Source organism: Alligator sinensis, unplaced genomic scaffold (assembly GCF_000455745.1).
Source record: "Alligator sinensis unplaced genomic scaffold, ASM45574v1 scaffold196_1, whole genome shotgun sequence".
NCBI lineage: Eukaryota > Metazoa > Chordata > Crocodylia > Alligatoridae > Alligator > Alligator sinensis.
Window position 1 is genome coordinate 903,041 of NW_005842492.1, and position 26,342 is coordinate 929,382.

Genomic DNA, 26,342 nt, shown 5'->3' on the forward strand with positions numbered 1-26,342 from the left:
GGCGGCTGCCTGCGCCCTCCCGGGGGGCGTTTGTCTTCGCCGCAGGGAAGCGCAGAGGAGTGGAGCGGCCCATGTTCTGCTGAGGCCTTCCCCTGCCAGGAGCCGCCTTGTGCAGACCAGGCCTGAGACCCTGCCAGGCTGGGAACCGGCTTTGCTCCTGCAGTTCCACTGTTCCCCGTCTCACGCGTTGGCTGGGCCCCAGCCGCATCTGCCTGAGCGCTGCCAAGACTTTGGGCAGCGGTGTTGCTGGTGTGGGCAAGGCCTGGGGAAGCAGTGGCATAGGCGGCCCCTTGGCCTGCATGAGAGCACCAGTTACGTCGGTTTGGTCACATATTTTAACATGGCTGTCAAATATTTTCTGGGGCTGCCTTCAAATGGTGGTCATAGTAGGCAGAAGCGGGGCCCCAGCTGTTGGGGTGGCTAGTCCCGGGCATCATTTGCTGTAGTTTGTTACTTAAGCACAGGTAGGGGTTTATGCCAGCTTTGCCTTATTTCAGGCTTGTCCAACATATGGCCCGCGGGGTGATAAAATATAAATATGGCTCGCCGGCCCACTGGGTGATAAAAAGTTCATGATCCAGCCCCACATTCAAAAAGGTTAGACACCCCTGTCCTAATATGTCAGATATCTAAAGTAAATTAAATGCATTTTTTGTCCTTTCTCAAATGAGAACCCCCTGTGTTGTGGAAGCAGAAACATAATTTGCATAACAGCAAAGGTCTTTCTTTTACCTTAATTTTACTAGTTCTTATAAAAAGTTTGTAAGTACTGTTTAAGTTCCCAAATTCCTAAACTAAAGGAGAAGACTTGCACATTCAGTTCACAATCCAGCTTTGCAGAGCCCAGCCAGGCTTGAGTGGCTTGTCTCAGGCTTGTATTTTTTTTTTCCACCAGGATTAGATTGCAGGATTGGAATCTTTTTATGCTTTGAAAAAATTGTTCATTCTTTATGTACATGGCAAGATGAATTTATGATTCTGCTTTTCTCTTGAAATAGTAGATGATATCACTCATACAGACCTAATAGGCATCTGTATTGAGGAAAAGAACTGCTTGAGGAAAAACAACAATATAGAACGTTCTGGTTATCTGCTGGCTTTGCAAGTCTGTGAACTGATCAGATGTAACGCATAGTGTCCATTCTAACCAATGGATGGCTAGGCAACTTGATTCTTATGGAGCAGTGGTTCTCAACTGGAGTGCTTTACGGTCTTTTTTAGGATGCCATGAGGCAATAGTTTCATATTAGTACTACTATTAAGTGTGTAGACATCTACATGTGATTCACAAGATAAACCCTGGTTTTTTTTTTTCAAAAAAGGAATCCTTAGTGTCAAAACCATTCTAACTTGTTGTGGGCTTTCTGTGTTCTTTGCAACAGAAATATTGCTCTATTAATTTTAAGAACTAAGAATATTTTTAAAGACTTAAATTCTCAGGAAAACCAGACCTCAGACTTTGCAAGAGAGATATACCTATTTGACAGAGAACAGGAAGCTAGTTACAAAGTTGTGGAATTAATTGTTAAACAAATTTAGGTTCACACAGTCGGTGACATGATACTTCAAGTGTGCAAAGAAAAACATAAGAATTATGGCTAGGGACAGAAGTTACACATATTACACATTAAGCAGGCAGAAAGCTCTTTAAAGCTGTAATGAAACAGACATTCATGGCTCTTAGAGAACTTTAAAAATACTGGATCATGCTCTAAATTAATCCTCGATAGATGCGTAGTAACCTAAAGTGCTTTCTGTTCGAGCACTTCATTGAACATCTGTGCCAGATCCCATTGAGGGTTAACTTAGAGTGCAATTGCTGCCATCCCAGGTGGCATTGCACAGGGCAGGGCTGTGTAGGACTGCTCGTTTCCTCTGCCTGAGTCTGGGCTGGCCCCTTTCCATTAGCTCTCACTGACCCTAGTCAGTGATGGCCTCTGTTTCCAGCCTTGCATGCAGCCTTCCCAGGAGGGGGTGGAGCGAGGGAAGGGTGTTTTTTTTTCCCTGTAGCCACCCTGGACCTGCAGCGCATCACAGCTTAGTTGGGAGAGGGGTGCTGCACTGGAAAGGCTCCAGAGTCTCTTCCCCACAGCAGCCCAGGCCAGGCCAGGCAGAAGCGCACAGCTGCTTGGTGGAGGGAAGGCTGTAGTGGGGCTCTGGGATTTCTCTGCACCTGCCCTTGCCAGGTCACACTGTGGTCCAGCCCAGGGGCTGTGGGGAGAGGAGTCTGGGGTCCCTCTCCCTGCTGCAGCCCAGGCCAGGCAGCAGTGTGCCTCTGCTTGGCAAAGGGGGCTGTGGGGGAAGGGCTCCAGGTTCTCATTCCCTTCCCAACCCCCGGCAGCCCCCTGCTGCAGCACAGTTTTAGCAGGGGAGCTCAGGGTGGCCATAGACATCAGGGCTGGAAGGGACCTCGGAAGATCATCGAGTCCAGCCCCCCACCCAAAGGGCAGGAAGTCAGCTGGGGTCATAGGATCCCAGCAAGATAAGCATCCAGTTTCATCTTGAAGGTGTTCAATGAAGGCGCTTGAACCACCTCCGGTGGCAGGCTGTTCCAGACCTTTGGGGCTCGGACAGTAAAGAAATTCTTCCTTATGTCCAGCCTGAAACGATCTTGAAGTAGTTTGTGACCATTCGACCTCGTCATCCCTTGGGGCGCTCTGGTGAACAAACGTTCCCCCAGATGCTGGTGGTCACCCCTGATAAACTTGTAGGTGGCCATCAGATCACCCCTGAGCCTGCGCTTTTTCAGGCTAAAGAGCCCCAGGGCTCTCAGCCTGTCATCGTAGGGTCTGCTTCCCTGACCTCTGATCATGCGCGTGGCTCTTCTCTGGACTCTCTCAAGCTTCTCCACATCCTTTTTGAATTGTGGAGCCCAAAACTGGACACAGTACTCCAGAGGCCATCACAGAGGACATTCCGGTTTTCTGCTACTCTGTCCTCTGTTCTCTGTTGATACGAAACCTGATGTCTTTATGTCCTCTGCTTTTTTCTTGAAGAGAAAAACAGAGGACATAAAGACATCGGGTTTCATATCAATAGAGGACAGAGGACAACCAGACTGTCCTCTATGATGGCCACCCTAGGAAGCTGTGAGGAGAGGGCTCTGGGGTCTCTCCCTCCACAGCCTTGTTGGAAAGGAGTGGAGTGGAGAAAGGGGGGTTTCTGTCCCTGTAGCCAGTGCCTGGCAAACCCCTGCCTGGCTGGGGGGCCATGGAGAAGGAGTCTAGGGTTTCTCCCCTCCCAGTTGGTGTTGACAGTCACCAGCTGGTGTGGGGAGAGGCAGGGCTGGGGAGAGGGGCCATTTGGGCAGCCTCCTGGGAGGCATGCGAGAGTGCCCCCAGCAACCAGTGCAGGCAGGCTCTGAGCCCTCCTCCCCCACCAAACAGTGAATGTCTGTTTGCTTTGCTGGGGTGTAGGTTGTAGCCGTGTTGGTCTAAGGACATAGGCAGACAAGGCAACAACTGTGCACCAGAATGAATGTACGCTGGAAATCTATTAAAGACAGGAATACCCAAGTACCTGTGGGGGCACATTTCTCACAAGAAAACCCCTCTGTCTCCAATCTCTCAGTCCTGATCCTCAAAGGAAACTTACAAAACACTTCCCAGAGACGAGCCTATGAACTCCATTCCATCAACCTCCTGGATACTAAAGATCATGGACTAAATATAGACATTGGATTTATGACACATTATAACCTACCTGACATCTGACTCCCCAGGTACCTCTCCACTATTCATCCCCCTTTTCTTCCCCCACACCCAGCCTCTCTCTCACCCGTTGACTCCTCAATCTACATTGTCACTGACTGCCTATCTTGTATGCATACCAGCCCACCCTCTGGCTTCTTTACTTTTCATTCTATCCAGGAAGAGCGCACACATTTTTCAACTACTTAAGTTGGTCTAATAAAAGATATCAGATTCACCCAAAGAACCTTGTCTGTTTGGTTTGCTTGCACTCTAACTTATGGAGCTTTAAGTAAAGTACGATAGAGTGCTTTTGCCAGGATCTTTTTGAACATCTGTACTTAGCCTGTGTTTGGAAGTGAAACTGAAAAGGAAATTGACAACATTCCACTGTTCAGTAATGCTCTCAGGAGATGTGCACATGACTTGTCAGAGGATATTGAAAAAAATACAAGTGAGATACTTAAAATGGCTACCATCTTCACTTTTCAGCAAGACCACAAGAGCACAGGATGTTTTTGACATAATAGATTCCTATTTGAATTTCTGGGTTTGTCTTGGAAATCGTGTAGATTTTGCATAGACGGCAGTCCTTCTGTGGTTGGGTCAGTTTGAGGATTTGTTTCAATTGTGAAGTAACAGAATCCAAATGTCATTACATGCCACTGTTTCCTTTCATTGGGAAGCTCTTATTGCAAAAACTATATCCCAGAAATTAAAAACTGCGTATGACCAAGTTGTAAAAATGGTCAGTTATATTAAAAGTAGGTTATGGAAGTCTTGTCTCTTTTCAGGAATGTGAGAGACAATGGAAGCTGAAACATACCAGTCTTATTTTGCACATGGAAGCAAAATGGTTATCAAGGGGCAAGGTTCTGTCCTCAGTTTACAGGCTGACAGAGGAAATATTAACATTTTTTACATTCAAGCACATACCTGACTCCTTTGATTATAATACTGTGCTTATTCATGTGGGGGTTTTCCATTTTGTTAAAAAATGTTTCCAGTCATATAATCTTATACACTATAATGAACAAGTTAGTTGTTGTTTTTTTTTAAATAGGGTGTTCCTACGTTTAGAAAAGTATAGAGGGAAGTCTTGAGTCTAAAATAATTGAGAACAACTTTACTGGAGCCATGTTTTCAGGGAATTGTAGGAAAGAATGCTGAGGACACAGCTGCTAAAGAGATACATGACCTCTACAAGTGGATGGCACTGGTTCTACTACCCTGCACTAGGAAATTGTGTAAAGACAGGGTGATTATTCTTAATATACTTTGATTAAAGGTGGGCCTTTGCAGAATTTTTGCCAAGTCTGCTCAGACTTTAATATAAATACTTGTCTGAGAGAGAAGAGTAAATTATTTTGATCTTGCAGGCTAAAACTTTATTCTGGGGCACCTAATGGCTGCTTTCTGAGTTCCTTACTTGGGGATCCACAGGACTAAGTGGTACCTGAATTCTGCAGTGCATAGTACAGTACAGATTCATGAACTTGGTGTAGAGTTCTGCCCAAGCTAATATGATATACCTGACCTATCTTGAATTCTGGAAGGAGTCTCTATACAATGCTGCACTGTAGTTGTAATAATAAAATTAGCTACGTCCAATTTTTCAAATAAATGCTTTCTCTCTATAATCAGTATGTGTATGCAGTGTGACAGAAAAGTATCTAAGGCTCTGAATCAGCAGGTTCTTTGTGGGTTGACTTTTGCCCACATGTAGAACCCCATTGATTTCAATGGGACTTTGTCAGGGTTGAGGGCCAACTTAGGAAGAAATGTTATGATTCTGTGATTTTGGTCAAGCACTAGTAGAAATTCAGGGCTATTCAGGATGGTTCTTATTTAGATAAAAATCAGAGACACTGTGGCAGGGTACCTTCCAAGAACAGTTTTTGTTTAAAAAATGTTTACCAGTTTCTCTGAATAGCAGCAGGAGCAAACTGAATGATGACAGGGATCTTTTGCAAAAAAAAAAACCCTAAAAAGACAGATAAGACTTACAGCTCCTACTCCAAGAAATATCTCTCTTGATCTCTGGTTCTCATTGGTGACCCACAGGAACATCTTGTTCAGTCCAGCTGCTTAACAAAGTCTTTTTCAGCCTCAGCTCCTGGCTCTTGGAAGGCTCTGGTAGTTCCACACTCTTAGTTCATATAGCTTCCTAAAGCAAGCTGAACTAATAACCTCGCATTATCCCCCTGATTCCTGTGACTATTTCCTGTATTTATTAGTCCTTTATATGAGAGTTTTTCCCTAGATGCCAGCTTCAGTGGGGTAGCTATTATATACTTTGCTCATGAGGCTGGGTTGTTGTTTATTTTTAGCTTTTGTCTTTTTGGAAATTTGTTGTTGTTTTTTTTAAAAAAGAAATAGTTAAATCTATTTGAAAATGCATATGTACAAGAGACAGGACTTAAGGTTGCCCCATACAGCCATATCTTTCATTTTCTTTGATGTTTGACTATTTAACCTTAGAGGTTTTAGTAGCGTAGGTTTTTTGTATGGAATATATATTGAGAGTTTTAAAGGTGGTGGCCAAGGAGCTATCTGCATAGTTTTCATTGACTTTTTTGTTCCTTCCCTCTCTCCTCAGTAAATCTTGTAACTCCCTGAGAAGTTCCAGAGACTAGAGGAAAGCTAATGAGAGAGCCTGAGAAACTATAGGCCTATTGACCTAACATTGATTCCTGGGACAGCTGATAGAGGATTTAATTAATCAGAAATTGAAGGAGGATAGCCTTGATGCCTGTCAACATTGGTTTATGGAAAAGCAAATCTTGTCTCACTACCTTGTAATCTCATAAAGAAATGTCAGGTTTGATTGATAAAAATAATAGTATTGATTCCATAGACTTCTGCAGCTCATTTGACTTGGTATCACATGATATTTGATTAGAAAAATAGAATGATCCAAAATTAACATGATTAAAATGGGTCTCAAAATATAATTGTGAAATGGGAATTATAATTAAGTATTTCCAGTGGGGTCCTATATAGGTAAGTTTTTGGCCCCATATTATTTGAGCTTTCATTTTTAATCAGTAACCTGAAAAAAAATGTAATCATTACTGAAAATTTGCAGGTGGCAAGTTCTGGACGTAGCAAAAAACAAAGAGGACAGGTTACTGAGGCATAAGGATATTGCCTGCATGGTTTCATGCTTGCTTGGCACCATGAAAACACATTTTAATGTGCAGATATGAAATCATGCCTCCTGGAACAGAAATAAAGAAAATAGGTCATGTGTACACTATCTGGGACTCTGTTTATCACTAACCCCAAATGTCTTTCAGAATCACTGCTTCCCAAGATAATCAACTGAATATGAGTGTGGCAGACAATATTATAAACCAGGGGCAGGCAACCTTTTACAAAGGGTGGACCAAAGTCACGTAGCTTGGACATAGGGTGGGCTGCTGCTTGCACCTTGGTTGCTTCCGTTGTTGTCCCTCTACCATCACATGCCACTGAATGTCACCCAAGCTAAGTACAGACAGTCAAAAAGCCCAAGGCTGAATCGATTCAATCTTCTCAGGTTAGTCTAAGTTGCATAGATTAAACCAGTAAACAATTGAACAGACATTTATTTTGATTCTGGAAAAGTAGCTACATGCGCAGTGACCCAGGCCAGAAATCAGGGGGTGCTAGAGTACACCTCTCTGCTCCACTGCAGCTGACAGCTTGGGCCAAGGGTCGCCTATCCACCCTGCAAAGTGGGGTTTGCAGGAGCGACAAAGCATCCTGGGATACTGGGGGACTGTGAGTTCACTTGAATCTGGAGGGAATCTGGGATAGAAGTTCAATAAGCCTATTTTCATAGATTTCATAGACATCAGGGCTGGAAGGGACCTCGAAAGATCATCGAGTCCAGCCCCCCGCCCAAAGGGCAGGAAGTCAGCTGGGGTCATAGGATCCCAGCAAGATAAGCATCCAGTTTCATCTTGAAGGTGTTCAATGAAGGCGCTTGAACCACCTCCAGTGGCAGGCTGTTCCAGACCTTTGGGGCTCGGACAGTAAAGAAATTCTTCCTTATGTCCAGCCTGAAACGATCTTGAAGTAGTTTGTGACCATTCAACCTCGTCATCCCTTGGGGCGCTCTGGTGAACAAACGTTCCCCCAGATGCTGGTGGTCACCCCTGATAAACTTGTAGGTGGCCATCAGATCAGCCCTGAGACTGCACTGATTTCACCTAAATCAGTTAAGTCTGATACAACATCCATCGAGGTTTATCTTAAACCAGTTTCAGCCATTTTCAAAGAGGTTTATGTGCGCTGAATTTCTGTTGCGTTACAGATTTGAACTGGTTTCCGATTGCTTTTACCAGTTTATGTGTAATTTTTGCCCCTAGTCCCTGGGCTAGCACTTCACAAACCTGGTGGGTACTCTTGCACTCCCTGTACTGCAGCTGCTGCTTACTCTTGTTGCAAGTGCCACTGATTTCTGTCACCATTGGCAACAGACAATGATGGATTCAGCAGTAGTAAAAATGGCAGCTGCAGCAGTGTAGGGTAGGGACCCCCTGGGGAGCTGCCATTCTGGCGCCTTGCTCATTCAGTGTCACCAATCCAGTTCCAGTCTCTTTACCCAGCCACAGATATTATCCTATTTCCAGTCCTATTCTTAACAGATTTATCCAATCCGTGCTTTCTTCCCACCTTCATCATGCTAGCTTTTCCCCCTCTGCATTTGAGTCAGATAGCTTCCTTCTGTGTTCCAGCCTTCCAGAGAGAAGGCTTGCTGAGAGCAAAGGAGAGAAGCTGACTGCTTTAAGTTCCAGTACCTGGCCTTAGTCCAGCTCAGCCAGGAACATCCATTATAGGGAAAATCTGGCTTGTCGTTGTAACCTGAGCTGAAAGGAGCATATTCAGTGCTCTGTGGGGATAGTATATGGTCAGCACTAAGAGCTGAATGAGAAGTGGGCATGACCAGTGAGGGTGGAAAGTTCAGAGATTCCAATTGCTAAAAACTTAAGATGTCCCTGTGAAGCGTGTGTGAATTGTAAATGTCATCTTTCCTCCAAAAGTTTTTAACCTGGCCAAATTCTGGCACATTTTCATAGATTTCATAGAGTTTAGGGTCGGAGGGGACCTATTAGATCATCAAATCCGATGCCCTGCCCTGGGCAGGAAAGAGTAAAAGAGTGCTGGGGTCAGATGACCCCAGTCAGGTGTTTCTCCAATCTCCTCTTAAATACCTCCAAGGAAGGGGACAGCACCACCTCCCTTGGAAGTGTATTCCGTATTTTGGCAACCCTCACTGTAAAGATTTCTTTCCTGATCTAAATTTGTTCTCCTTCAGTTTGTGGCCATTGCTTCTAGTTACCCCAATGGGTGCCTGGTAAACATCATATCCCCTATTTCCTGCTGTCCCCCCCTCCCCCCCGCCCAATGAGCTTGTAGACAGCCACAAAATCACCTCTCAGCCATCTCTTATGGAGGCTGAAGAGATTCAGGTCCCTCAATCAGTCCTCGTAGGGTTTTTCTTGTAGGCCTTTAACCAGGCAGGTGGCCCTCCTCTGAACCCTTTCCAGGTTATCTACATCCCTCTTGAAATGCAGCACCCAAAACTGGATGCAGTACTCCAGCTGCGTCCTGACCAACGCCACATAGAGGGGAAGTATGACCTCCTTAGACCTGTTTGTGATGCACCTACTTATGCAAGAAAGAGTGCAGTTAGCTTTACGTATTATTTCATCACATTGATGACTCATGTTAATTTTGGAGTCGATTACAACTCCGAGATCCCTTTCTGCAGTTGTGCTACTTAGAATGGTACCTCCTAGGCTATAGGTGTGTTGATGATTTTTTGTCCCTAGGTGCAACACATGGCACTTACCTTTGTTATACTGCATCCTATTCTGTTCCACCCACTTCTCCAGCCTATCTGAATCCACCTGTGTTTGCTCCCTGCGCTCTAGTTTGTTTACCTCACTCCATAGTTCGGTGTCATCTGCAAACTTGGACAGTTTTTTCTACACCCTCACCCAAGTCACTAATGAAGATATTGAACAGTACCAGTCCCAGGACAGAGCCTTGGGGAACTCCACTACCCACATTTCTCCAGGTAGAAACCAACCCAACCACCACCACTCTCTGGGTGCGTCCCATAAGCCAAATTCTGGCAGATTTTCAGAAGGGATACTCACTGTACATCCCTGAAACAAAGGGACATGCCTGCCAAAGTTCAGATCCCTATTTCAAAACCTGGGGTTTCAGGAAGTTTTCAAATAATAGGTTGCATGCATGTCTTACCATGGAGAAAATACCCTAGCCTCCTTTGTAGGGTAGAATTTCCCAGGAAAAATCAGCCTGAGATAGGCATCTGCTTGGGAAATTTCAGTCTGAATGGTCAGTCTGTCAAAGTTATAACTGAAAACGTGGTCTTGTAATGGGAAGTGTTGGGCAACCATAATATTTAGTGACTTTAACAAGCCCCACCAGTAATATGCACCTTTATCTCCACTGCCTTCAATCAGAATTACGTGTGTATGTGGACAACATTAATTCATAGTTTGAAAAGTCTTCAGGGAGAATGTAGAACAAAAAATGAAATACTGTAATGTAATCATTTTGTTTATGATAATAGTTGCTTAAAGACAATGTATTTCAGAAGTTTATAATAATAGTTTAACTGATTATGTTTTTATTTCATTTTAAGTGTCTGAAGAAGATAAGGAAACATGGATGGCCATAGGTAGTAAGTATTTTTTTAAATAATTTTAAATCTCTAAAGTAATACCATTAAAAGTCATGTGATGATATAGTCTTGTATCAATGATGCTTATATTTTGGCACGCAATCATTGACACACCATATTTTCTCACATATAACCCCTACCTTTTTCCCTCCAAACCACCTGAGGAAAATCGGGGGTGTGCATTATATGCAGAGTAAGGCTACCCCATGGGTTCCAGAGCAGCACTGATTGCCACAGCTCCCCCCCAACCCCCTACCAAATTTCTGGAGCTGTGGGGAACCACCCTCCCCAACCACATGCTGGATTGAGCTAGTGCACAGAGTTATCCCATGGCTGGACCCTGAGTGTCAGCTTTGTAGTCATGTACCAGGTTGGATTGTATTCTGGCTCCAGGACTGTGTACCAGTTTGGATCTGGCATGCGGTTCCAGAGCCAGTGTGCAGGGTCAGACCCTTTGCACAGCCCCAGTATTGGCATGAGCAGATTGGACACTGCTGCGTGCCCTCCAGCCTTGGAGACCCCAGACCTCATGCACTTACCCATACTTCAAGGTAAGGTCTCTTATTCTTCTTGGGGCCTTCCAAAAATAGGGTGAGTGTTATACTAGGGGGTATGCTACACAGTATGTGAGAAAATATATTAATTTTACCACTGAATACAGACTGTCAAACTGAAGTACTATTAGGTGATATTCAAGTAATGTAAAAACAAATTAATCAACTACAGGGAAGAACCCTGTTGGCCTGAAGTCAGACAGAAGGGTTTTCATGTTATAAGACTGAACTAGCAGGTTCCTCATGGGTGGACCTTTGTCCACTCGTGGAGCCCCACTGATTTCAGTTGGACTCTGCCAGGATTGAGGGCTAAATTAGGAAGAAATAGTTTCATTCTGTAATTCTGATCAAGCAGTAGCAGAAATTCAGAAACTTAATACACTTATTAGTTTTTATAAGATAAAAACCTGTTTTTAGGGATTTCTTCTCTTGCAATAGCAGAAATTCAGAACCTCTCAGCATGGTTTCTGTTTAGATAGAAAATCAGAGACACTGAGGTGAGGTATCTGCTTAGAATATTTTTTTTCAATAAAAAAGATCACCAGGTGCAAATGACTAGCCTTATAGGCCACGTGGCATCCACACAAGCAGGGGCTTGCCTACTCAGCAACACAAATAGTAGTGGCACAAATTTATGCCACTACTTTGTGCAGCAGTGAACATCCCTGCTTGTGTGCTTTGCAGTGAGACGCATTGTCCTGCTCTTCCTCGTGCTGTATGGAGGGGCTGGCTTGGCCTCAGCAGGAGCTAGCCATCCCCTGAGCCGAGGCACCCTGGTCCCTGGCCAGCCAGGGAATGGCACATGGAGATAGGGAGCAGGCAGCCATGGCCTGGCTGCTGCCCTGATTCAAGGTAAACTGTACCCTAGCCAGCTGCTTCATGGTTGACTGGGGCTCAGTGTGCCTCAGTGCAGGGGCTCCATGTGCCTCAGCACAGGGGCTCCACAGTGGAGACCCTGTGCTGAGGCACAAGGAGACGGGATCAGCCAGCCCAAGACAGCTTGCTCCTCCCAGGCACACTGCGCCCCAGCCAGCCAGGGAGTGCCTCAGCACAGGGGCTCCACAGCGGGAAGAAGTGCAGGAGCAGGCAGCATTTGTCCCGGCACCCTCTACTTTGGCATGGGTTGCATCGCTTTTTTTCCAGGTTTATTTTTTTTGCCCTGGCACTGCAAATTAGCAGTGCTGCACACTGATTAAGGTACAACTCATGTAGTTTGTGGCACTGTGAAGAGGTTTGCAGTACCACAAACCACACCTGCCTGCATGTCTGGATCTAGCCATAAGGTGCAAATCTACCCTGCCTTCTACAAGGAAGAACAATCATGTTCTCTCTTTCCTGCTTCATAACAAATAAATCAATACATTGTTCTGTATTTAGAAAAAGTTGTCCACTTTTTTGTTTTGTTGAGGTTTGTTAAATTCCTGCAGTATTAAGACATATTTATGATTAAAATATTGAGTAGAGCCCTACACTAAAAACAAAAATTTTCCAATTCTGTCTACTGAATATTTGAAGGAAACACTTTCTTACATAAAATCTGTCTTTAAAATGATGATCATTTCAAGCATAAAGTGGAGTCTATTTTTTCCAGACTTTAATTTAAATGTAAATTTTACTAAATTATCATTTGGAAATACGTACAGGTTTCATCCTTCAGATTTCTCCAATATGTGCTTATTAATTTGTCTAAAAGGTCTTTTATTTTGTTATTAGAGTTGTTGACCAAACTCCTTTCCTGTCATGTTACATTTCCAGCCTGATTATACTTGCACTGACTCCCAAGGAAGTAGAAATTAGGACTGGGTTACCCAAATAAATCTCTACCCCCAATGCTTTTGTTTGGCTACTGACCTGAAAAATCAATTAACTGCATAGTTCTAGTGACAACGTGACTATACTTGAGATAAACAACCCTGGATGTCTCAGGCCTACACTGTGCCCCATGTGCTTGCTGTCCCATGACTTCACTGGAGGTCCACATGGGCATAGCAGGCTGCCTGTGCAAATCACAATGAAAGATTGAGGCTTTAAAAAAAATCCTGAAGTGTGAACTACAAATTTTCACTTCTAGTTTAGCTTTTGTTAATAATTTTTTTTTGAGGGTGTATGTGAGGTTTTAATATTTTTCCTTAAAGTGACTTAAGATTATTTTTATTTTGACTTGTTATAAAATATATTGAAATGTTATTAAAACTAAAATATGACTTATTCAGAGAAATGTTTTAAAACTGTCTGGCAAAGGGATTTGGCAGACAAAAACTTACTTTATAGCAGGGGTGTCAAACTCATTTGGCCCTGCATGACTGGTTTACGAGCAAGGTGAACAGTGTGAAGCCAGCCCTGCAGGGCAGATTGGGCCCAGGGGTTGGGCCACGGTGGTCAAGGGCCCCAGAGCCCGCCGCACCAAGCCCCCTGCCCCACTGGAGCTTTGCAACAGGTACGAACCTCTTGCAGCCCCAGCAGAGCCTGCTGAATTGCCAGCTCCCACAGGCAACATAGGCGCTACTGTAGCTACTGCCCACGCTCTCCCCAAGACAAAACGCAAAGTATTTGTTGTGGGAGACTCCATCCTGAGTGCCCCGACCCCTTAGACCGGGAAGTTTGCTGCTTCCCGGGAGCCAGAATCTGAGACATTGCGGAGAAGATCCCTAAGCTCCTCCAGCCCACTGACTACTACCCTATGCTCCTCATTCATGTGGGCACCAATAACACAGCTCAGAGTGCTCCCAGCCGGGTCTTGAGATGATACAGGGATTTGGGAGTAGGGCTTAAGGGGCGCAGGTGGTGAGAACTAGATAATGATAGACTACAAATATTTTCTAATGAGAGGGGGCGCAGGTGGTGTTTTCTTCAATCCTTCCAGTCTTGGGCTGTGGGCTGAGGAGGGAGAGGAGGATCCAGGTAGTCAACCAAAGACTGCGGCGCTGGTGTCATCGGGAAGGCTTTGGCTTCCATGACCACAGTCCACTCTTTGGTGAGAAAGGCAGTGAGCTGCTGGGAAGAGATGGCTTCCACCTCTCTCTGCTGGGGAGGAGGCTCTTCTCAGCCAGACTGGCTGACCTGCTCCACTGGGCTTTAAACTAAGCCTGCCGGGGAACGTGGGGACTACTGCCACTGCTGGCCCACTGAGCAACCCTTGCAAAGCCAGCACACCAAGGCATTTAAGGGATCCCACCCCTGCCCCAGCCCTGGAACAAATGGTAGGCAAGGCAAGGGCCCCCAAGTGGACTTGCGTGCCTATACACAAATGTCCAGAGCTTGGGGAATAAACAGGAGTAACTTGTCCTCCTGCTAAACGCAAATAACTATGATGTCATAGGGATAACAGAGACCTGGAGGGACTCCACCCGTGACTGGGCCACAGGTATAGATGGCTATACCCTTTACAGGAGGGATGGAGTGGACAAAAGGGGTGGGGGCATACTGACCTACTGAGGTCCCTTCTGACCCTAACATCTATGAATCACTCGAAGACCAGCACTGCACCCTCCCAAGACTGGCTGGAGAATGTGCCCTGTGCAGTTTGCATCCCAGACTGGCCAGAGAGAGTGCCACAGGCATCCAGCATGCTGTGGGGGATCCTGGACCAGCGCTTCTAGGGTGCTGCATGCAGCTGTTGAGGTGGTGGCTATTTTGTGCTTCCATCCACACCACCAAACCAATGTCCAGGGCTGCTGCTCCATTACCCTTTTTGCCTTTCTTCTCCTCCAGCCCATTACACTACTATTTATCAGGTTACTGACTCCCAGTTAACATACCATGATGGTCTCATTGTTTTAAATCACTTTCCCCTACTTAACAATAACAACAAAAATAATTATATCAAACACTGTATCACTGAACACTTATGTTTCCTAATGGAGTTACGCTTCTCTATAGCTATTAAACATGTAGTGAGACAGCTGAGCAATTATATATTTTACCCAGTATTACACTTATACAAGTTTATACTTTCTTTAAATCCTTTTAGAATAATTTGTCAGATTTGCTAATATTTAGGGACCTACCGAATTCACAGTGGAAGTAGAGTGCGTAACGGCTCCTTTAATCTTGCATGTTCCCCTGTGTGCACCTCATCCCTTGCCCCCACCCCTCACCTTGCTGCTGATTATCGGAGGACCCTGCTCTCCCTCCTGATCAGCAGGGAAGCTAAAACTGCAGTTTTAAACATGGCACCATTTTTGCCTCCTCGCCAGTCAGCAGCAAACAGCAGGGCTGTCCGGAGCCCCTCAGCCAATCAGTGGCAGAATAATGATGCCATATTTAAAACCACAGTTTTTGCCTCCCTGTTGATCAGAAGTGAGTCGCAAGTGGGTTCCCTCCACTAATCAGCGGGGGAAGGGGGCCAGGGAACCTGCAAGATTAAAGGAGCCACAGTACACCCCACTTCCACCATCAATTCAGTAGGTCCTTACTAATATTAAATCTTTTGCTTTGCATGATTTGCACAATTAATGCAGCTTTTTTAGATCTTTTCAGGTTCAAGATGGTATATTTTCAAGAATTTATTTTCTCCAATCATTCCTAAAACATGTCAGTATCCTATTAAGAAGCTAATTTTTTATGCCACTTAAACTGTAAATGTAGGAGGATGCACTTTCTGTTCTGGCTACACTTTTAATAGTTTTATAAGAGAGGTAGAGAATTGTCCCTCTCATTAGAAAATATTTGCAATCTATCATTGTCTAGTTCTCACACTACTTTTCTTTATACTATCTATGCTGAGGTATCAGAATGTCTTATGCATATAGAGTAGTTTGGTGTGGTTTTGCTTATTCTACACATTCAGTTGCAGACAGGGACAATGGCAAGGGAAACTTGCTTATATAAAGGTGATCATTGAGAATGACCTCCATTGGGTCAGAATTTCAATGGCAGAACTTCCACTAAGTATCCAATCAAAATGGAAGAATTTCTAAAAATGAAATATCAATTACTGGCAGCATTGCACATGAACCATAATCAAACAGGAGCATTATAGAGAGTTCCAAAAATAAGACTGGAAACACTTATGAAGATAAATAATCATGTTAATACTGATCAAACTCAGGCAGTGGAGAAACATAGATTTGGTAGATGGTAGTAGCATTGAAGTTCAGAATTTCCAGATTGCAGATTAAATTGAATTCTAAGGTTTTAATTCAAAACTACCTATGCTATTTCATTACCACAAGTATTCGTAATTTATATATATATTATCCTGCTATGTTATATAAGAAACTATTTGTGCAAATACTGGGCACTTACTAAGAATGTAAATTCCTTGTCTTCTTTTTTCCTTTTATTTTCATTTAAATGCTATAAATATCCCATTTGAAGTTTAATACAATGCTTCATTAAACAAGATTTACTTTTAAAATGTTTTCAGCAGTTATTCCAGGGAATTTTATGACAGATATGCTCAAAGCCAGGAAAAATCTGTGGTCAATAAAATGCAGCAAAAATATTGGAAAACAAAACAAACTCTTATTAAAGTCACTGGAAAGAAGGAAGATGAACATGTTGTGGCCTCAGATGCAGACCTGGATGCAAAACTAGAGGTTTGTAATGAATTTTCAATAAATATTAGCAATTGAAATATTTTTACAAATCAGATAGACTAATCAAGTGTCTGTATTATAATGACATATGTGCATGCACCATATGTTTTATTTGTATTTGTAATATTTTGCAGTGGGACAGATGAGCGGGTGTAGCTAGATTGTTGGCTGTTCCCTGTAGCAAATTATTTAAAAAATTAAATTAACAAACTTGTTGGTATTTTGCCTCCCGATCATAAAGTTCTCAGCAAGCCAAAACATTAGTGAATTAGAAATAGAGTACAAAGGTGGAAAAATTAGTGAAGGGAATGAACCAGTTTTCTGCAATCATGTAAAAATTGTGATTTTGTTAGTTTCTAAGTACTGTAGTGAAATTATTAAGCTTACGTTTTTTATTGCTCTTGGAGGTGAAATCTTAGTGTCCTGGCAACTTTCACATTGGCTTCAGGGGGGACCCAGAGTTCACCCTGATAGTAATAACTGCACCTGGGCACTAAGGTTATGTCTTAGAAAATTATTTTATACCTATGTACGTTCCCCCTGTATTTTGGGTTTTGTTCAGTGAACTACTATATAGTGCTGTTGGCACAGAATACTATAGATAAAGTGATTCTAATTTAATAGTCTTTTCATTTCAGGTTGAAAATTGATATATGAATATAAGGTATTACCTGACATTTTCTAATACAGGAAATATTCTTTTTGAGCCTGAAATCTCTAATAACATCTCTGCTACCAAGCCAGAGTGCAGCTTGACACAAAAATGGCAGATTAATTTGTGAAGTAACTTTAAAAGAAAAAAGAAATCTGCTTACTCTTATAAAATCACAATCCATATTATACAGATATTGTAAACACATGAATATAATATACATATTTTTAAAATTCTAAAGTAACACAGTCTTATGTATTCCAGAAAGCCTCTTGTACAAAATTTAAAGTATGCATTTCTACTTCAGGCTTTTGTACAGAGGGAGGGAAAGGAAGAGGGCTTCTAAAAACAAATAAATTAGGCAGTATGTCCAGCACTTTTATCACAATAGAAACTGTTTTACAGGTATTGAATCTGTTACTTTTTAAATAATTAAATATATTTATTTTATGATTTCTTTATCATATCTTGGAGAAGGAAATATGAATGGCAAATTGTTGACTTCTAGACTTAGCTTGCCACAATTTTCAGCTGAGGTCAATATGATTAATTCCAGGGGAGGAGGGGACTTTGCTTCTGGTAGTCATTAAGTATATGCATATCTTTCTGAACAGTAATTTCATTCATGTGCACTGAGCATTTTACCCTGTCTGTATTGCTTTTGTGGTGACTGTTTATGCTGGGTTATGAGCCAGCAGGGTGGTGATGCAAAACCCATTCTGAGGAATGCACACAGAAAACAATACTTTGAGTTTGTCTTTTGAGTTACTGCCACATTGATTGTGTTGCAGTATCATCAATAAAAAAGCATTGTTAGCTGCAGTGTGATTAGAAACAAAGAAATGTCGGTTTGCCAAAGCAAAAAAGGACAAGCACTTTTTCACTTGGATAAGTTCAAAACTGCAATTTGTGCTCGCTGTTTCAATGATGAATAAATGTTTAGTAGGTCACCTGATGTTTTGACAAAAAAAAGAATACTCTCTTATGTCACCCTGAGATCCTATCTACAGTTATGTGGCTTACTTTAGGAGGCAGGATTGTAGATCAGACACCAGCTGTATAAAAGTTCATTGGTGCCGGGAGACCAACATAAGCAATGGCCAGGTGGGGTTTAGGGGTGGGCAGGATCAGGGTGGCTATCAAATTCATGGGGTAGGACTGGTGGGTCCATGGAGAGGGTTGTCAGTGAAGGGGTTGGAGGGGTAAAGCTAGCCCTGTCAGGATTGGGTGTGGGGGAGGGAAGGAAAAGCACAGCCCTGGGACCATGCTGCAAGTATGTACACATGTTCCCAGGACTCAGTCAACAATCACGCAGCTTGTGATTGAGCTAGCCATTTTTTGACTGATCTAACCATCCTGAACATTTGTATAACCCTCGTTAGGTTGATCTAAATGAAACCTTTGTACATACCCTTACTACCTGCTTTGTATAGCATCTAGCATAATGAAGACTGAGTCTAATGTGGGCACTGGAGATGCTGTCATAATATAAATAATAATTAAGAAAGTTCTTTTTTTGAGAAGGGTTTATTTCAGAACAGAAACCAACCTGGTCACTTTCAGTTTATTGTAATTGACAACCTTGCTTTGATTTAAGTCTTGCAAAGAGATATGCCAAGAGGGGGTTTAAATAAAGCCAATAAATTTGCACCTAAACATCCATTTTGCAGGTTTGTAATTTCATATTGAAACACTTTAGTAAAGATGGTGTTGGGATATGGTAATTATTGTTTTGATATATAATTTTGCAGAACTGCACAGAGACTACATTATGGTAGTGTTGGAGTGATGTTGTCCAGGAACTGAGAGGGGCAAGACATTTTTTGAATAATATCTTTTATTGGATTAAGTACACAGTTGGGATTTTAAAGCTTATCTAACTTTATCTAAACCATGCAGTTGGTCCAATAAAAGATATCAGCCAAAAATTCCTTGCCCTAGAGATTCTTTATTTTCAAGCATTAAGATATATCTTGGATAATGATCACCTATTTCACCTTCACATGCCAAAGTGGCACATACATTGACACCTTGGGTGTGATCAAGTGTTTGCAGGACCTGGCTCAGGTTTAGGCGGCTTAGTTTAAGCTGCCTAAACCTGAGCAAGATCATCATATGTAGGTGTTTGCTGCTTGCTGGGAGGAGGTGCAGGAAGCTGGAGGCAAGTAAGTTAGGGGAGGGGGTTGGTGGGTCTGCTCAGTTTGGAGACGGACCACTGGGGGTGGGGATAGCCCAGGCAGGGTCTGGAGCAGGGTGGGGCAGAGAGGAGTGTAAAAACAGTACCATTCTGGGGCTGTGGAGATTGACTGGGCTTTCCCAGCACCAGGGCTGTGCTGTGAGCATGTGCAAGTGTCACTAGGTCAGGTTAACCCCATGCCAATCTAAAGTTAATTCTTGTCTAACTTTAGAATTAATTTTAGATCAAGTGCACCATTTTTAAGGTAACCTAAACCCTGTGGATGCTTGCATGCTCAGCCATTAAGGTTGTCCTAAGCTCAGTTAGGGCGATTTGTATATGCTGTACCCTTAACTCAAGTTATTTGGCGCTTAGTCCCAGTCTGGGATTCAGTGCAGCTACACTCCCTTTGTGCTCCCCTTCTAAGCATACCCGGTAAGCTGGAGTGGGGCCATGAGGCTGTTTGCCAATAGGGGGAATAGAATTACCCAGGCACATGCATAATGCTGGGCAAGTCCTGAACCGTGAGTTGCCATAAAACCATGACTAATGGATAAGGGGAAGGTCTTTTACCCAGTAGCTTAGCAGTAAGGACACTTCCCTAGAACAAACACTTTTAGAGACTTTTTTTCTTACTTTTTAGTGTTTCTTGCACATATTTTCTAACTTTTGTGTTGTGTTTTTTTAAAATTTCAGTTGTTCCACTCAATTCAGAGAACGTGTATGGAGCTGCTTAAAGCAATTGAGCTATATCAAAAAAGGATCTGCTGTAAGTATAATTAATGGTAGCAGTTAAGCTGGGAGGTGAGTCTGCAGTATGGAACTAACTAATGAGGGGAATGCTATTCTTATCATATTAAAATTGAAGCTAGTCTTCCATTGTAAGGACATTTTTAAATGAACTAATATGGCCAAACTCCACCACTATGTGGTACAATATTTAAGAGTTGGAATCTTGAGTCTGTTTACTTTTTGGCTTGCCTACATTCAGGGTAAAAAAATGAAATAAAAAGGAACTAGAGTGGGAGATAATCACAATAACTGTCGTGGTCAGTTTTATTTGGTGCAGTGTTACAGGTACTTGCCGAGTCTTTCCCTTCTTCCGTTTTGTCTAAAGGAAAGAACTTAAAGGCTAGGGACAGAAATTACACAAAAAACAGTATAAGTGATTGGAAACCACAGATCTAACACAACAGAAGTTCAGTGCACATAAGCTACTTTCAAAATGACTGAAACTGATTTAAGATAAACCTGGATGGATGTAGTATCAGACCTTAACTGATTTAGGTTAAATCAGTTTATTAAACTTCTGTCCCAGATTCCTCCCAGAGTCAAGTTAACTCATGGTCACCCAGCATCCCAGGATTCTTTGTACCTCCCCTGGAACCCCCCTCATTCCCCATTGCAGGGTGGGTGGACTAGCCTTGGCCCAAGCTGTTAGTTCTAGACAAGCAGGGAGGTGTGCAGTAGCACCCCTGGGCTTCTGGCATGGGCCACTGCAGCCATGTGGCTGCAGTTCTGGAATCAAAAACGAATGTCTGTTCACTTGATTATCAGTTAAATCTGCGCAGCTTAGACTGACCTACGAAGATTGAATCCATTCAGGCTTGGTTTTTTTGATTGCCTATTCTTAATCAAGGTGATGTTCCAACATACGGAGATAAAATGAGACTCCACAGTACTTCAAGGTATCAAAACAGTAGCATTTCAGAGTAACTTTCCTTGGTTTCCTTCATATGAAGAGGATGTATGAGCAACATGGTAGAAGTATTAGGCCTCTGGCAAACACTACATTTGTTGCATGTTATATGCTTGTATCACAAAACAGATCATAATATATGATCTGATAAGAATTAAACTTTAAGTTTAATTAGTCTGTCTGATTTTAAGAATAAGTTTTATCCAGCTTATTCCTGGATAAAAATGGTGGATTAGCCACAGAAAGTTGCTCATTGAACAGCAATTTTTGTGGATCAGAAGTACCCCACAATAATTTTAAAGTATGGTCAGCTGACCTGTGCCAATACATGGTACTTGTAGATAACACATGGCAAATGTAAGCTCTCCTAGGGGTATTGTAGGCATAAATCAGATTTGATTGACACTCAGCCCTGTTGTGCATTAGAGAGAGAACTTATTTTATAACATTATAGTTAAAATAAAAATGTTATTTCTCTCCTTTCATATGTCATTTGATTTTGGTAATATGTAATCTTGTATAGTATGTAGAGAGCTAGGAGTAGGTGTGGAAGGCAGTCAGGTACCAAGTATGGAGAATTCTGATTTGTGAGGAGCAGGATAGGGACAGGTGGTCTGGAAGAGGAGAGAAAGAGGCCATGTTGAAGTATTCTGTCATAGTTCAATGTCTTGATAATGCAGCAATATGTTTACCTATATCAACACTAGACACATCCAACATATAAAATAACTCCCCTTCCCCCCACCCTGTCCCCATACACACAGAGAAAATTCAAAGGGTGAGACTTTTATGCAGCTTTTGAAATATCAGAAGAATTATGAAACGATCAGACAGTTCCACAAAATAATTTTGAATAATTACATTTAGCCTGAATAATTAAATTCCAAACTAAAAGTTAAGTTTTGTAGTAGAATATTAAAAAGACAAAACAGAAGAGAGGTAGGGAGGGGATATAACAGACAGACCCTTAGCTGGTATAAATTAGTATTGACTTTAAAGGAGCCATTTGAATTTTATGTCAGTTGAGGATCTGACTCTCAGAGCTTGAAAAAAAAAAAGCGGGGAATAAAACAATCAAGGGAAATAATACCTTAGTCAGGCCACAATAGGTTGCTTCATATGATCTCGCCGGGCTAATACTTGCATTTAAGCAAGAAATAGTGCATTCTCCTGTTGCCTTTCAGCATCAAGGTAATTTTGAGATTCTTGTTACACTACACCAAACTCATTGACAGATGTGCTCAGCTGAATCTGATCTTCTGTTTCATAAATGCAGGAACTGTATGAAGGTTAATTAGAAAAAATTATTCTGTACTGTGTGGCTTGAAGTGACTTACCCTATTTTTATATTATGCCATTTTAAAACTGTTATAGCCTGTTAAATTGCACATGTTTGCTTTCTGCTTTATTTTTTTTATTAGTTTTGTCTCAGGAAGAAAATGAATTGGGGAAATTTCTTAGATCACAGGGTTCTCAGGATAAAACCAGAGCAGGAAAAATGATGCAGGCTACAGGAAAGGCCCTCTGCTTTTCTTCTCAGCAAAGGTGTGTGTGTCATCTTCTGTAGGGGAACGCTGTTCTGTGGCTTTATTTATTTTGAACTAAATTTTATGCCTTAATATTTTTTTCAGTGACTAGGTCAACATGGTTCCATTAGTGAACAGCACAGCTGCTTTGTTCAAAACAAAGCATTGGATAATGAACATCAAGAATATCGTATGTTTATTTTGGGCTAGAATTTGGTTATTAGCGCAGCCAGGGAGAACCATGAGTGAGCTATTCGTGTAAAACATATGGTATAAAGCACTCAGTAGGATTTGTGCTCCTGACTTGACTCATAAATAACTTACAGGAGATTTAAAAAAACAAAACAAAAAACCCCCAAAAACTGTATAACATAAATCCAGTCTGTCCTAACATACGCTATGGCAAACTAAACAACCTTTTGGATGTGTCTGCACTGGTGCTTCTGTGGTGGGACACTGTTGAGCACACTCTGCACAGTCATCCCTGCTCTAACCCAGTAATGCAGCAGTGAATCCACTCTCTGGAGGACCTCCTCACAGTCACCCTCATGACCTTTGTCACCAGCGTGTTGGTGAGTGGCTACAGGGAATACTCTCAAGGTTCACCTACATGTGTGCTTTATTGTGAAGCTGACTAATTAGCTCTGCAGTAAAACCTCGCTGTCTACATGAGTGCCAGTATTAGGGTGCAGTAGATTAATTAACGCCACTGTAAGATAGTAGTGTTGGGGACAATACTGTCTTACGGTGGAATAATTAACTCTGCCGAAACAGAATGTGACTGGGGCTGCCTGGGGCACGATGGTGGAGAAGCTACCTGCCACCTACTCTCTCACTTTAGCACCCTGTGGCCCAGCCAGCCCTTCCAGTGCCCACCCAGAGCCTGGGGCTGACCCCTCAAGGCCCCTGCCAGCCCGGGGCTGCTCCACCGCAGCTCTAACTGCTGCAGTCCCAGGTGCACATGAAGATTCTGTGCTTGGGAGCAGCTGATTCTGGGGTGAACTGCGCCATAGTTTATTCATGCGCACTAATTGCAGGTGTAGATGCATCTCTCTTCCTCCAAACAGCCTCCCTGATGCATGCCATGGTGGAGGGGGGGGGGGGGTCTTGAAAACTCCCCCTCCCGTAGGCGTTGGTGGGGGGGGGGGGGGTACTTGAGAACATGCCCCCTCACCCACCCGGCATACTGTCTAATGCCAAAAAACATGCATCAAATCCGACAATGATAGTGTCTAATAGGTAGGGATTAACCTAAGTTGCTCCGGCAGTGTGTTGTGTAGCAGCTCCTCTTAATTTTGCTCATTTCTCCGTACTCCCCTTCCCACTGCTGATTGGCCAAGAGGCCCTGGTGGCCCCGCTGTTTGCTGTTGATAAAACCGCAGCATATTTAAAACTCTGGTTTTTGCCTCGTGGCTGATCAGGAACAAGCAGTGAGTGGAGCTGCCAGGGTCATGAGCGGGGTTGCCAGGTTCCCTCGACCAATCAGCAGTGACAGGGAACACGGTAAAAAGGTCCCCTTTAATCTTTTAAAGGAGCTGATGCACAGCACACTTCCACCGTGATTTAGGTAGATCCCTACTAATAGGGGGCTGGGGTGGTGCAGGCACCAAGGTGCACAGTTGACAGCACAGAGGTCACAAGTTTGAGGCTATAGCAGAAGCACTCATGGCACGGCCTGTCAGATTCCAACAAATCTGCAAACTCTGCTAAATAACTTGTCACAATGACACAGAAAAGGAAAGTGCCTAATAAGTTACCTTTGATATGACCTATTGGCTGAACAAAAAATATGTTGTCAATTTAAAAATACTCAGAGATGACATATTTCAGAAGGTGGGGGTGTTGGCTACAAATGTCCAACTCGGGATGCTTAAAATTCTGGTTTATTAGGCGGATTGAAACACTGTAATGAAGTTAAATCATAAACCTTGGGGCTGGTCCCCCCACACACACATGCACACACACAGTAGCGAGCTACAAGAGTCAGGTATACCTGTCCCACAGGTGCTGGAGTCTGCCATCGATGGCCAGTCGAGGCTTCTTTCAGCATGGTGTTATCGTCCAGAAGGGGGTCGCCGGCCGGTCCTTCTGGCTGGACAGGTCGGGTGCTGGTCAAGTTGGAGACCAAGAGGGTGCTGCTGAGGGTCACTTTTCACTGCTTTTTATCTGTCCTTGGCAGACTTTGGTGACTCCCCAGTTTTCAGGTTTGCCCAATCCAAGGTTCGTTGACCCTCGTGGGCCTTCCCCCTCGGTGGCTACTGAATGGCATCTGTCAGCCCCAGGGGTCGTCCGCATGTACGTGCAGGTTTGGGAGTCCGTTGATGAATTTTGAATAGGGCTCTGGGAGCGGTCGATCTGGAGATATTCAGCCCAAAAGTTGGTCCCCGGTATTGATTAACTCAGACCAGGGCTTCTCGCCCTTGAACAGTGAAGTTTAGAGAATTCCTGGTTGCTACATTGTCTCCTATTGATTTCTTCTGTTGGTTCATCTGCGGTTTTCCTAGATGTCAGTTGCTGCCTGCTACCGTGTTACCCATTCAATCACTGATTCACTCGCTCTTTCAGGGGCCCGCCTGATACAGGGAAGCGGCAGTTTGATTCCTGCCCTTGTTAACATTGTTACAATGTATAACTTACTTCTGAAACTAAACACATTTAGTTAAAAGGTGAGGAGTATAAAATATAAGCTACAAGAGTAATGCCATGGCGCACAAATAGATACAAATACCAAAATACAAGGGGAGATACAAAATACACACGTACAAACTTTAAAACACAATTCCTTATCTTATACTGAAAGAAAGAGGAAGGAAGAAAAGGTAGATGAAGAGAAACATATCCAAAGAGGGAAGAGCAAATGCAGGCAAGAGGAAAAGGGGGCTTTCTGCTACAGGGGCAGTGTTTGTTTTAAAGCTGCTTATTTCCTTCCTGTGTTTAGTCTGTCATCTCACTCAGAATTTTTGAACCATCCTCATGTTCATCTTAGAGGCATGATTGCGCTTTATTTATGTTGTATCCCTACAGCCATCTCAATAGCTATAGAGTAGGTAGAGGTAACAGTTCCAGTCCTACGCTAACTAGATATTCCCCTATGCTAAGGAAATCCCCAGGTAGCTAGTTAAGCCAGGTTTTAAATCAGCTTTGCACTGGTAGAGGGCTGATTGAATTTGTCCCAGTGAGCTTGCCGCTGGCTACAGGCAGGGGAAAACGGCAGCAATAGGTACAAAGTACAAGTTAAAAAAGCGCCCTATTTTGAAAGCCTTATCATGGTAATCTGTTGGAAGAATAAGGAAGGCAATAGTGTCCCCTACTGCCTCTTCATAGTTGAGCCTGAAAACAGAGTAAGGAAATTGTAAGAAAATACCTTAAACCTTCATAAATCCTCTATTCAAAATCCTTTGAAAACTTAGGTAACTATTTGCTTCACTTCTCAGTTTACCTGTGCATTTAAATGTTACATTTTTAACTCTAGTACTAATGATCTGAGGATTAACATTACTGTCTTGCCAGATCTTATTTGTTTCTGAATATATACCATAGGACTTTCTGATAGGGGTGTGCGAAGTGGGTAGTATTCTATTTGGATATGGCTTCAGCCCGATTGGGGAACAGTGATTCAATTTGCTGATTTGGATCAGTGTCCCAATTCAATACAGCCGAATCCAAAACTGAAGATTCAGTTCTGATTTGGAGAATCAGCAATTCGTCCATAGACACAGCTTTATATGTTTTTTTTATGTACCTCGAGGTACCAGGTGCAGCTTGTGAACACCAAGATAGTGAGGCGGATGGGGCTTCTCACG

At 43.0% G+C, this 26,342-nt stretch overlaps 1 protein-coding gene across 8 annotated transcripts in view; it reads left to right on the plus strand.

The window, feature by feature from the left end:
• ICA1 (islet cell autoantigen 1) overlaps positions 1-26,342 on the plus strand; it is a 123,283-nt gene that overhangs the window by 8,250 nt on the left and 88,691 nt on the right. For 2 of the 8 annotated variants that reach the window (XM_014523469.2, XM_014523471.2), the window contains exons 2-5: positions 10,354-10,392; positions 16,315-16,486; positions 20,011-20,083; positions 22,435-22,558. In XM_014523469.2, the coding sequence (XP_014378955.1) occupies positions 10,376-10,392; positions 16,315-16,486; positions 20,011-20,083; positions 22,435-22,558 (386 nt within the window). In that variant the 5' untranslated portion in view covers positions 10,354-10,375. Of the gene's footprint in view, positions 1-6,988; positions 7,231-10,353; positions 10,393-16,314; positions 16,487-20,010; positions 20,084-22,434; positions 22,559-26,342 lie in introns of those variants that run through there. The other 6 variants (XM_025212912.1, XM_025212914.1, XM_025212913.1 and 3 more) reach the window with 6 other exon arrangements.